This window comes from Daldinia caldariorum, assembly GCF_022478825.1.
Source record: "Daldinia caldariorum strain CBS 122874 unplaced genomic scaffold F4812scaffold_31, whole genome shotgun sequence".
Classification (NCBI taxonomy): Eukaryota; Fungi; Ascomycota; class Sordariomycetes; order Xylariales; family Hypoxylaceae; genus Daldinia; species Daldinia caldariorum.
The window spans coordinates 82,354-94,294 of NW_025953067.1; the positions used below are offsets into that span (position 1 = coordinate 82,354).

General features: G+C 47.6%; 5 protein-coding genes across 5 annotated transcripts; 4 read left to right on the top strand and 1 right to left on the bottom strand.

The window, feature by feature from the left end:
* Window positions 1–456: 456 nt before the first annotated feature.
* On the top strand, window positions 457–834 carry F4812DRAFT_464080 (uncharacterized protein; the record flags this gene model as incomplete). Its single annotated transcript, XM_047938308.1, has 1 exon — window positions 457–834. One exon carries the CDS (start codon window positions 457–459, stop codon window positions 832–834), a length of 378 nt encoding a protein of 125 aa, XP_047785396.1.
* Window positions 835–1,310: 476 nt separating this feature from the next.
* On the bottom strand, window positions 1,311–3,593 carry F4812DRAFT_287506 (aldehyde dehydrogenase). Its single transcript, XM_047931106.1, has one exon. It carries the CDS (start codon window positions 3,264–3,266, stop codon window positions 1,764–1,766), a length of 1,503 nt encoding a protein of 500 aa, XP_047785397.1. The 5' UTR covers window positions 3,267–3,593; the 3' UTR covers window positions 1,311–1,763.
* Window positions 3,594–4,199: 606 nt separating this feature from the next.
* On the top strand, window positions 4,200–6,184 carry F4812DRAFT_287513 (putative GMC oxidoreductase). Its single transcript, XM_047931107.1, has 3 exons — window positions 4,200–4,567; window positions 4,632–6,067; window positions 6,125–6,184. The coding sequence occupies exons 1-2, from the start codon at window positions 4,324–4,326 to the stop codon at window positions 6,047–6,049; spliced, it is 1,662 nt and encodes a 553-aa protein (XP_047785398.1). The 5' UTR covers window positions 4,200–4,323; the 3' UTR covers window positions 6,050–6,067; window positions 6,125–6,184.
* A 286-nt stretch (window positions 6,185–6,470) lies between these two features.
* F4812DRAFT_447982 (DEAD-domain-containing protein) lies at window positions 6,471–9,224 on the top strand. The gene is made up of 2 exons (XM_047935821.1): window positions 6,471–6,705; window positions 6,800–9,224. Exons 1-2 carry the CDS (start codon window positions 6,577–6,579, stop codon window positions 9,083–9,085), a joined length of 2,415 nt encoding a protein of 804 aa, XP_047785399.1. The 5' UTR covers window positions 6,471–6,576; the 3' UTR covers window positions 9,086–9,224.
* A 389-nt stretch (window positions 9,225–9,613) lies between these two features.
* On the top strand, window positions 9,614–11,584 carry F4812DRAFT_447985 (adenine nucleotide alpha hydrolases-like protein). Its single transcript, XM_047935822.1, has 3 exons — window positions 9,614–10,287; window positions 10,346–10,805; window positions 10,882–11,584. Exons 1-3 carry the CDS (start codon window positions 10,076–10,078, stop codon window positions 11,080–11,082), a joined length of 873 nt encoding a protein of 290 aa, XP_047785400.1. The 5' UTR covers window positions 9,614–10,075; the 3' UTR covers window positions 11,083–11,584.
* The last annotated feature ends 357 nt before the right edge of the window (window positions 11,585–11,941 follow it).

Here is an 11,941-nt window from a genome sequence, read left to right on the forward strand (position 1 = left end):
GTATGTTGACAGAATACTTGAAACTTTCGCCTCGACATATGTTGCCAATAAAACAACCGAGCTTGTCTCACCATATAAGTCAGAGCACATTTCACTTAAATTTTCAACTTGTCTTAGAATTACAAGAAAGATTCATGTCTGCCGATGGTCTAGAAGCTTTCGACCGAAGAAGCCACATTCTTAGATATGCAATAAACATGCGCGGCAACGTGGATCGAGATGATCTGAATCCATATACCGACACAGGGAGAATTGTTCTCGCTGCACTAGCCCTCGCCCCAACAGGGGATATACTTATCAGCATATATAAAGCAATAGCTACCTTGGTAGGGACCTAAGGTAGTTGTGTCTATCTACACCATGGACACTTGCTCAGGCAGCTTTCTCTGACAGCTATAAGGTTTCCCGACAGAACTCGGAGACCGGCACGTAACACTTCTCCTAATTTTCACAACCATGATCCACGCACACTCCGATGACGATGGACTACGACGGCATGTGTCAATTAGTACGCTTCCAAGGCTCACCCGAGCGGGGACATTTGAGATTGAGACGCGTCTTCTCGCGAGACATATTCGACATAGAGTCCGTAAATTTGTGAAGTTCTGCAAGAAGCTTGCTCGGGCCGTTGGCAGGATCATCAAATACCTCGTCTTCGTCCCATGCCTTCCCAACGTATGCTTCTTTATCCTTGCGGACAAAGTCATCGCGTCGGCGAGAACCGGATCCGCGGAACAGACTTCAGACGACGTTACCTATTTTCCAACCCCGAAGCACCATGGTGGCGACAGCGTTAATGTCGTGATCATCGAAACGCGTGAGGTTGAGGGCTAAAGGGTAAAGATCAAATCATCAGGAGAAAGATTCATTTATCCTTAGCTTCAAAATGGTGATGATACCAAGAAACCTAGAGCCCAGCTGTGGGATAAGGATAGGGTCTAATTAGGATGGAGTTGGTACGTCAGCGTAGGGTATGACGGAGACGAAGATGGTTTTTCCACCGGTTCGATATAATAATGTAAAGAGGAAATCAAACTATCAGGATATCGTCATGTCCGTGGGGTTCTTAGAGGTGGAGATATCAGCAACAACAACCCCTCGAGTTGACATCGCTCTTATTACCTTTTGGTAGTGTAGCGGTTTAATAGGTATCTTCCGAACTCTTACGCAAACCTTGAGCAATCATAGGGCGTGTATATAACATATCTGGTATATAAAATATCCGGTAAACAACAGGTAGATACCTAGTAGTCTCTGTCTCCAATGTTAGTAATACGGATAAGTACCTGTTAAATGCTCAGATTGTTAAAGGGAATATAATCACCTATCTATTTAAGAGTCATGTTAGAGGTTTACAACTTGCTTAGAACCCTCCCTTTTTTTATTGTTTAAAGAACATGTTGTATTAACATACTTCAGGTTTATCAGAGTACTGTGATCTCGTTAAAACATGCGATAGTTTATATACACACAGAGGATCATGTCTACTTGAACCTTGAAATATCCCTTCTTGTTCCCTGTACTGTTCTTTTTCATTGATCGATAACATATGGAGGAGCTCCTCTGCTTTCCATTGAGCTTGATTGTGGCGATAACAAAAAAAAATTGGTTGATATGTACATGAATATCACCTGGTGGTAAAAAGAATTCGCCTCTTTTTCGAACCATCCCTCCCTATAACCCTATCGAAAACCATGAACAATCAATGCGACCTGCCTTATACGATTCATATCTCCCACGTTAACTATTTCATAATTCAATGCTTACAGTTTCGAAAACGAAGTCGGCACGCTTCCGCCCATCTCGACCAACGTGCTCTTATTCCTAACCCACGTCTCAAGCCCCCTCTTGCCATTTTCCACTCCTACACCGCTGAGCTTCCAGCCGCCGACTGCCATCTCGGCGGGGCTCTCGCCCCAGGTGTTTATCCAGGTAATTCCGGCTTCGAGCTTTGAGATGACGCTGTGGCATAGATCGATGTCACGGCCTACCACGCCTGCTGCAAGCCCGAGCTCCGTCGCGTTGGCGCGCTGGACCGCCTCGTCAACCGCCTCGTAAGTTAGGATGGTCATCACAGGTCCAAATATCTCTTCCTTTACGATGGTCATCTCATCTGTACAGTCCGTAAACACGGTCGGCTGGACCCAGTAACCTTCTTTTAACTCGGGAGGTATGTTGGCCGGTTGTTCCAGCCCGCCGCTGAGTAGCGTGGCCTTGTCCTGCTCAATGCCCTGGCGTATGTACTGGACTACCTTATCGTAGTGTGTCTTGCTGCTGAGGGGCCCAAAGTTGGTCGCCGGGTTAAAAAGGTCTCCCGCCCGAACGAATTTTATCTTGTCGAGCAATATACGCTCAAACGACTTTTTCATCGAATTCGGGACGAAGACTCTTGTTCCGTTTGTGCAGACTTGGCCGGAGCTAAAGAAATTCGCCATCATCGCCACATCTACAGCTTGCTCTACCGCGGCGTCTGGAAGGACAATTAACGGGCTCTTGCCACCCAGCTCCATGGTCACATACTTCATCCCCCCAGCCGCAGCGCCGGCAACTTTCATGCCGGTGCTAACTTGTCCGGTGAAACTGACTTTCGCGATGGCAGGATGCCTCGTTAGGTAGGACCCGACGTCACCGCCACCGTATACGACATTGAAGACGCCGTCTGGAAGGCCGGCCTTCCGGTAGAGATCAGCCAGGTACTCGGCGTGTAACGGCGTGAACTCGCTTGGCTTATAAACCATGCAGTTTCCGGCAGCCAAGCAAGGCGCAGACTTCCACAGGGCAATCTGGATTGGGTAATTCCAGGCTCCGATGCCAGCACACACGCCTAGGGGTTCTTTAGACGTGTACACCATAGCTGTTGGCCGAAGGCGGAATGATTCGCCATTTAATCCGCCGCTGGCTACTAAGCTTGCAAAGTATTCCAAGACATCGGCGCCAGTCGTGATATCCACCGTGGAAGTTTCCGAGAAAGGTTTCCCGGTGTCGATGGTCTCAACACGCGCGAGGGCATCGTTGTACTCGCGTAGAAGAGCGACGGCTTGCTGCAGAATACGTGCTCTTTCTACAGGTGGCGTACGAGACCAGGACGGAAATGCTTCCTGAGCCGATTGGATTGCGGCATCAACTGATTTTGGCGAGGAGCTATGTATCTTACAGACAGCCTTACCGGTCGATGGATCGATAGATTCAAAGCTGCCTGAAGATGGCGCTAGAGGCCGAGGGTGTCCCGCGTAGAATGCGTGACGATCCAAATCCCTGAACTCCATAGTCTCGCAAAGCGTGGTATAATAACGCTGCTGACTTGGTATATGCGGTTGATTCTTCACTTAGTAAGTCGACTTCTTTCCTTCGAGTAAAGAGGTATGTAATGTGTATTGAGGCTTGATACGAGTGGCTGGTGATGTTAATTAAAAGGTTAAAAGGTTGATTGAGACGCAAAAAGGGTAAGGACCTGTTGCTATCTTCGATATGAACAGGGACCTCCTTGATGCGAAATATTGTTAGAATATAAACTAAAGTAAGTTCGGTGCGTATGGATGAAGCTATCGGTGTAACTAGGTTAGGATCTAAAACAACGAACTTATTGGGTCGGCCCGGATAGAATTCAACGTCATCAAGTGGGGATAAAAAAACGCGGTGTGTCCGGCGCTGGCGAGTTGTTGCCACTTTGCGGCTCCCGGAAACGAACCCCTCCAGTTTGTTCCAAGCTGACGCCTCGTGACGGTAGAAGGTTTCTTAGTTGCCCAACGGTACCTGACTCGTTGGCAAGCAAACTTTAGACGGCGGCAGGGCGGCCGGACGGCCGGGTCAACATTCCTTTAATGTATACAAACTTGGCATTAGCCAAGAACACTAACATAAAACTGTGTATGTCGGTGGGTTGGCTAAGAGGCTTATCATTACCCAACTTAGAATAGGCCTAACAACCAGATCGACTTATCGACTTATCGACTTCCCCTACAGCGTCTGCGTCCCCTGCGCATAAGACTTTTACTGCACGTATACAACTCATGTAACCGCGTGGACCAGTAATACTAGTGGTATGATTTTGAAGGATCAAGCTTATCAGGTCCATATATCGAAATTTTGTAAAGCGCTTGACCGAGTCCCGATCCGCCTTGGCAGCTTTGCCATGGTATCAGTTGAGGGAGGGGGGTTGGAAGATTAATAGACCCCGACTGCCACATGGCAGAGTGTTATCTTACTGACTTGTAACATCACAAGATCTGCAGCTTGACATACGTGTTTAGCTTGCCTGTCTCCAGTTGTTCTAAGGATCGGAAGAAAGAAGAGAGAAGAGAGAGAAAAGAACACGGAAACAAAATGACCACTACGCACCTCCCAGTATCAGATTCCGACAGGTATCATTATGTAGTTGTTGGTGGGGGTACCGCGGGTTGTGTTGTCGCGGCGAGACTAGCAGAGTATCTACCGGACAAGAACATCCTTCTCATTGAGGCTGGTCCTAGTGATTTTATGGATGATCGCGTACTCGACCTTAAACAATGGTTAAAGTTGTTGGGTGGTGAATTCGACTATGACTATGGCACCACTGAGCAGCCTATGGGTAAGTTCTTTTTTCCCTCTTCCTATTCTACAACTCAACTCTCTTATCTTACCGTAACCTATAGGCAACTCGTATATTAGACATTCGCGAGCAAAGGTTTTGGGAGGCTGCTCTTCGCATAATACCTTAATCTCCTTCAGACCGTTTCAATATGATCTGGATATTTGGCAATCGTTGGGAGCACGGGGCTGGACTTTTCCCATATTCATGAGAGCGTTGGATAGGTTAAAAAATACTATTCAACCAGTTCATGCAAGGCATCGCAACCAGTTGTGTAAAGATTGGGTGGATTCATGCAGCTCTGCCCTGAACATTCCGGTCATTGATGACTTCAATAAGCAAATTTCGCAAACCGGATCCCTAAAACCAAGTGTAGGGTTCTTTTCAGTGAGCTATAACCCGGACGACGGAAGGCGGTCGAGCGCTTCCGTTGCGTATATCCACCCGATTCTAAGGGGCGAAGAGAAGCGGCCAAACTTGACCATCTTGACACATGCGTGGGTGTCTAAAATCAACGTTAGCGGAGACGCTGTTAGCGGCGTGACCTTGACGTTGAAAGACGGCTCGACGCGCATTATCAAGGCGAAAACCGAGACGATATTAAGCGCAGGAGCCGTAGATACTCCTCGACTTATGCTGCTATCAGGTCTCGGGCCCAAGAAGCAACTGTCGGATCTTAATATCCCCGTAGTCCGAGATATCGCGGGCGTGGGCGAGAACTTGCAAGATCACCCCGAGAGCATTATCATGTGGGAACTGAAGAAGCCCGTGCCGCCGAACCAGACAACGATGGACTCCGATGCGGGGATATTTCTGCGCCGGGAGGCACCTGATGCTGGGGCTAAGAAGTCAGCTGCAAACCCACAAGGCCTGCCCGACGGAGATATCGCAGATGTTATGATGCATTGCTACCAGATCCCGTTTACACTCAACACCCTTCGATTAGGGTATCCTGACATCCCAGATGGCTATGCCTTCTGCATGACTCCGAACATCCCGCGACCGCGCTCCCGAGGTCGACTATATCTCACGTCTGCGGACCCGAAAGTTAAGCCGGCTCTCGATTTCCGATATTTCACAGATCCGGAAGGCTACGATGCGGCAACTTTGGTGTTCGGCATGAGGGCAGCTCGCAAGGTAGCAGAGCAGGCACCGTTTAAGGACTGGATTAAAAGAGAGGTTGCGCCTGGACCGAAAGTTCAGTCGGACGAGGAGCTTAGCCACTACGCGCGCAAAGCAGCGCATACGGTTTACCACCCCTGCGGAACAACCAAGATGGGGGATGTGACGAAAGATGAGATGGCCGTTGTCGACGAGAAGCTAAAGGTTAAAGGGCTAAAGAAGCTGCGTATTGTGGATGCGGGTGTATTCCCGACTATCCCTACTATCAATCCTATGTTGACGGTATTGGGCGTTGCAGAGAGAGCTGCCGAGCTGATCGCTGAGGAAGCCAAACCCGAGAAAGAGAGGGCCAGGCTATGATTGGATTGGAATATTGATATATTGATATGTCAATATGTCGATAAATGTTGGATTGAATTCCATTATATTACCTACCTTATATGTCGGCTGTATTAAACTGCTGCTGAAGTTGAGCAACAGCTATATGTTACTCTATCACACATTGTCTAAAATCTAGATTAGTATGGGATGCAAATAGTTATTAGATATAAGACGTTAGAAGTCTTGGGATGTCATTGAAGCATCATATAGAAATATTGTTTTCTTTTTGGTTTCTCGGTGAAAAAGAACATTATGTTGTAAGAACATTGAAGATTACATGACATGACCTAAGTACAACTTAAGCCTCTGTGGCCGGGGTGGCTGCAAAGCGGTCAGCGATAAGCGATAAAATACAGTGGGCACTGGGCAGAATCCCCGCCAAGTCCAATTTTTCTTTTCTAAAATTTCCTGGCGCATCAAGTTCGAGGTCAAAGGTCGAGTTTTTGAGATTGCTATTCTCTTTCTAAGTCGTCAATAGTCAATAACTTACCTAATTAAAAGCCGCGATGCCTGCGGTTCGTAATGGAAATCGTGCGCCTCAAAAGCAGCAATCACACAAGGAAAATGCAAAGTCTCTAAAGAGAAAACGGGACCAAGAAGATGTCCAAAAACTACAACACGCGGTAGACGAGTTTGTAAGTGATTCTAACCTCACAAGAAAAAAAGAAAGAGAAAAGAAAAAGAAAAAGAAGAGCTGCCCTGTTGAACAAAACTAACAACACCCTTTAGGATCCAAAGTCTGACGATACCTCCAAGTTTTCAACACTCCCCCTCTCAAAACCTACTGCTTCTGGCCTCGAAGCGTCACACTTCCAAAATTTAACCGACGTCCAAGCCCGAGCGATTCCCCTCGGTTTAAAGGGTCGCGATATTCTCGGCGCTGCGAAAACCGGCTCCGGAAAGACGCTTGCTTTCCTCGTTCCCGTCCTCGAGAAGCTCTACCGCGCCCAATGGACCGAATATGACGGATTAGGGGCGTTGATCATCTCGCCTACGCGCGAGCTTGCCGTGCAGATTTTTGAGGTGCTGCGTAAGATTGGGAGATATCATAGCTTCTCCGCTGGTCTAGTCATCGGGGGCAAGAGTCTACGCGAAGAGGCCGAACGGTTGGGAAGGATGAATATTTTAGTTTGTACACCTGGTCGTATGTTACAACATCTAGATCAGACGGCCGGATTCGACGTCAACAATCTACAGATATTAGTCCTAGATGAGGCCGACCGTATAATGGATATGGGATTCCAATCAGCCGTGGATGCCCTCGTAGAACATCTCCCCAAATCGCGGCAGACAATGTTGTTCAGTGCTACCCAGAGCAAAAAGGTCTCGGATTTAGCAAGACTAAGCTTGAAGGATCCCGAATACGTAGCTGTCCACGAAGCTGCTGCTGCCGCGACCCCTACGACGCTAACGCAGCACTACATTGTCACGCCTCTAGCAGAGAAGATGGAAACTCTGTACGGATTCATAAAAGCTAACCTCAAGAGCAAGATGATCGTATTCCTGTCGTCGGGCAAGCAAGTCCGTTTTGTATACGAGAGCTTTCGCCATCTACAGCCTGGTATCCCGCTTCTTCATTTACACGGCAGGCAGAAGCAGCTAGCGCGGCTGGAGATTACATCGAGATTTGCCGCGGCTAAATATTCCTGCCTCTTTGCTACGGACGTGGTTGCGCGTGGTGTGGACTTCCCTGCCGTGGATTGGGTAGTACAGATGGACTGTCCTGAGGATACCGATACCTACATTCACCGTGTCGGCCGAACTGCACGTTACGAGAGAGACGGGAAGGCTGTACTATTCTTGGATCCAAGCGAGGAGGAAGGCATGGTTAAGCGATTAGAGCAAAGGAAAGTACCCATACAGAAGGTCAATGTGCGGGAGAAGAAAAAACAGAGCATCAAGAACCAGATTCAGGATATGTGCTTCAAAAATCCGGACCTGAAGTACTTGGGACAAAAGGCCTTCATCAGTTATACCCGCTCGGTCCACCTACAGAAGGACAAGGAAATCTTCGACCTAAAGAAATTGGATTTGGATGCGTATGCCGCTAGCTTGGGGCTTCCTGGTGCACCGCAAATCAGGTTCCAAAAGGGTGAGGATGTGAAAAAGCTGAAGAATGCCCCTCGCGCTATCTTATCCAGCGACTCCGAATCCGAAGTCGACGAAGAAAAGAAGAAGCGAAAGAAGGGCGAGGTCCGGACGAAGTACGACCGCATGTTTGAGAGGACGAACCAAGACGTGTTGACGAGTCACTATAACAAGATGATTGGTGACGAGGGGCAAGCAGCGAACGATGACGATGACGACGATCAAGACTTCCTTTCCGTAAAGCGAGTACTGGAAGGGGATGACTTTAACGATGCCGAGGGGAGCAATGGACTGGCACCTGGAAAGAAGATTATAGCAGGCCTTGGCGGCGAGGAGCCGTTCGTGGTGGATTCTAAGCGAAGGGAAAAGATGCTGAAGTCTAAGAAAAAGATGCTCAAATTCAAAGGCAAGGGAGACAAGGTGGTATTCGACGATGAGGGGATTGCGCATCATCCGTATAGAATCAAAGGCGAAGAAGACTTCATACAGGAGGGATCCGCGGAGGCTCAGCGGCAAAAGTTTGTCGAAAGCGAAGCGGTTAAGGTCAAGGAAGCAGATGTTAGCGATAAGCAGCTCGCGAAAGAAAGACGACGAGAGAAGAAAGAAAAGCGGAAAGCTCGGGAAGCAATGGAGAACGACGAGGCGATGGGTAGCATGCCCAGACTTTCAGGTGCTAACGATGACGAAGATCCTCTCGCTCTGATGGCGTCTCTACCAATGGCAGGAGAAGGAGAAAGAAGTGATAGCGAAGCATCCGAAGAGAAGCGACCGAAGAAGAAGGCGAAGAAGTGGTTTCAAGACGATTCGGAAGACGAGAGGAAGAAGACCAAGAGTAAAAAGGGTAAAGGTAAAGTTATCGAAGTTGGCGAAGCACCAGATACCCTGGAGGACTACGAGGCGTTGGCTGCTGGACTGCTCGAGGATTGAAAGAGTTGGGGGCGTTGATAAATATACCTACCTAACCTACCTATATACCTCTATAGCTGTTGATTTACTTGATATTTCCGTAGGTAATCGTGTTAACCAAGACCTACCTTTCTTAATCTTGCAAAGTTGTTGTTTTTTTCTCGGGGTTTGCCATTGATGACTTTAACTGCTTAGACCTACCTATGTCCTACCTGAACCTACCTAGGTAGTTTTTACATAAGGGTGTCACAAGCTTCAAGGTTCACATGTTCTAGGATGTAAGTACCTAAGGTAAGCCTTAAATTGGGTACCTAGGTACAATACAATACATCAGATCAAGTACCTGTATCTTTGAGGTACTTTTAGGCTAGGTACGCACGTAATTATCGTAATTATCGATATCATGCTACGTTGGGGATACATTCTTAATAACCCCGCGACGGCGCGACCCCTCCATGTAGTACCTTGTACAAGGTCAGCATTTGACTCTTGACCCATAAAATTGTCGAGTCTTACTGTAAGGAACGTCGCATTTATTATCATCAAATCCTCAACTCTCAACTTCTCAACTTCTCAACCCTCAGCTCTCGTCAGCCGCGACAACAAGCGCGACAACAAGGCCCACCCCCCTGAGTCTGACATTACTCATATAGCCTTGTCATACCATACATAACTCGTACCTATTGTCAGATTATATAACTTGCTAGGTCTCGCTCTCGCTCCCGCTACCGCCGCCGTTCCCGTTCTCGTTCTCGTTCCCGTTCCCGTTCCCACTCTTGTCCGCGTCGTCTTGGTCCAATTATAGATCAACCATAGATCAATTATAGATATGAGAACGGCGACATTCTCCTAAGGCGTAGCATGGCAAGCGAAATTCAATGAATTATACCCCTGCCGTTCTCAGCCTCGAGGACATTCCATTCCCACCAACGGCTAGACCAGAAGAAAGTACATCAAGTTAGGAGGCACCTATAGCTTATAGGACAGGCAGACAGCACAAATTATACATAGATGGATATGGCAACGCTTGAAAACGGGTCGGCCTCGTCCTATCAACGCACGAACGGCACGACGTCCAACGAACTCGAGATTCTGTGTCGCGGCCTTAAAGCCAAGGTGGACAACTTTCTCGATACACCTACAGAGGATGACGTCCTCAACTCCGTCAAGAACCAGGTAATTGTCGCAAGAGGTGTCATAGAAGAGGCTTTACGGCGATATAGGTGCATAATTACAAGCTACCCTTGGTAACCTCGACAAGAGCTAACCGCGATGCAACAGAATAGAAGAACTCTCTCTATCTTATAATGGCGGAAAGGACTGCCTTGTCTTGTTAATCCTGATTCTCGCCTCTCTCCCCTCGTCCATTTCATTGCGAACGTCTTTATCGCAGTCCTCGACAACCGCCCAAGCTGAATCTTCCTACCCATCTCCACCATTCCCGCATCGACTACAAGCCCTTTATATTAGACCACCGCTACCCTTTGCTGAGGTAGACGAATTTGTCACAGCGACCTCGGCAGTCTACCATCTTGACCTCACCACTTCGAACCAACCTATGAAGCCCGCCTTGACCGAATACCTATTCGAGCGCCCCAAGATTAAAGCTGTGTTTGTGGGGACAAGGAGGACCGACCCGCATGGTGCGTCTCTGACTTTCTTCGACGAGACGGATGCCGATTGGCCTCGCTTCATGCGAATACATCCCGTTATTGACTGGCATTATCGCGAGGTCTGGGGGGTAAGTTGAGGCTCTTTCTCCTATTACGATATGGATAATCAGTTGAAGAGAAAAAATACTGAAATGGTGACTTAAGTTTATACGAGCCCTGGACATTCCTTACTGTCCTCTTTACGATATGGGATACACTTCGCTGGGCGGGATAGACGATACGCATCCAAACCCAGCGCTGAGGGAGGCCGGTAAGGGATCTAGCAGCAAAGCAGACGGACAGCAATTCCGGCCAGCGTATGAATTAACGGAAGATAGGGAAGAGAGGTTGGGAAGGGATCGATAGCGTTATTATGTTTCTACAGGGGGGATTAGAGGGAATAGGCGAGCGTGTATTGGAACGGCTGTATGTTATAGTTTATGATTTGGATACACATCACATGAAGTTTTGGCAACGACAAAACACAGTTCGGTTGATAAGGGATTGGCATTGGAACCCTGCAAAGGGGTTATATCTATGAAATATGTACTCCTCCCACGTACCTAGAGACATGAAAATTTGAAAGTTCGAACCGCTCGGACGGGTTGGTTAGAAAAAGAGAGAATCGGTCACTTAGTATTCATTCATTTCCTACCTTTTTTTTCATTCTTTAGATTAGATACCGATATTCGCTTACTTATTCTGGGACTACTGGGAGCAGATGTTAGACACATATAGACGGGGCTGAAGATGAGATTCCCTTCATATGAACAAAATAAATGCCCATCTTACATGATCAAAGTTGAACCCTTGAAGGTATAAAGAGAACTGAACGGAGGGCCATCAAAAATTCAAATACACGTTTTCACGCCCAACAGGGAGGAATATAAATGATAAAGCAAAATAACAACGTAGGTACCTAAGGTAAAATAAAAGTTAGAATTGAGCTAAAAAAAATATATAACACAAAGGGCTTGGTATCATCACATTAAATCCCTCTGGCCTCTCCCATCAGCTGCTCCTCTCCACTTCCGAATTCCTGCCGTTCATGCGAGATACCAAAAATCGATACCAGAAACTCCTTTCTTGTCCGGGTGATTAGCTTGGTTAAACTACCAACTAGCTAAAACTGCTCTATGTAATTGCCCGTCTGCCCCTTTCGTTTTCGCTTATGCGAATTTATCATGTGCTTGTCTTGCTACCCCCTTTCCTCGCTGCGAGTCTC

Coding starts and splice junctions, on each gene's coding strand:
- F4812DRAFT_287506 (XM_047931106.1), bottom strand. CDS start 3,266: ATGGAGTTCAGGGATTTGGATCGTCACGCATTCTACGCGGGACACCCT.
- F4812DRAFT_287513 (XM_047931107.1), top strand. CDS start 4,324: ATGACCACTACGCACCTCCCAGTATCAGATTCCGACAGGTATCATTAT. Junction 4,568..4,631: donor CACCACTGAGCAGCCTATGG/GTAAGTTCTTTT, acceptor CGTAACCTATAG/GCAACTCGTATATTAGACAT.
- F4812DRAFT_447985 (XM_047935822.1), top strand. CDS start 10,076: ATGGATATGGCAACGCTTGAAAACGGGTCGGCCTCGTCCTATCAACGC. Junction 10,288..10,345: donor GAGGCTTTACGGCGATATAG/GTGCATAATTAC, acceptor GCGATGCAACAG/AATAGAAGAACTCTCTCTAT. Junction 10,806..10,881: donor ATTATCGCGAGGTCTGGGGG/GTAAGTTGAGGC, acceptor TGGTGACTTAAG/TTTATACGAGCCCTGGACAT.
- F4812DRAFT_447982 (XM_047935821.1), top strand. CDS start 6,577: ATGCCTGCGGTTCGTAATGGAAATCGTGCGCCTCAAAAGCAGCAATCA. Junction 6,706..6,799: donor AACACGCGGTAGACGAGTTT/GTAAGTGATTCT, acceptor AACACCCTTTAG/GATCCAAAGTCTGACGATAC.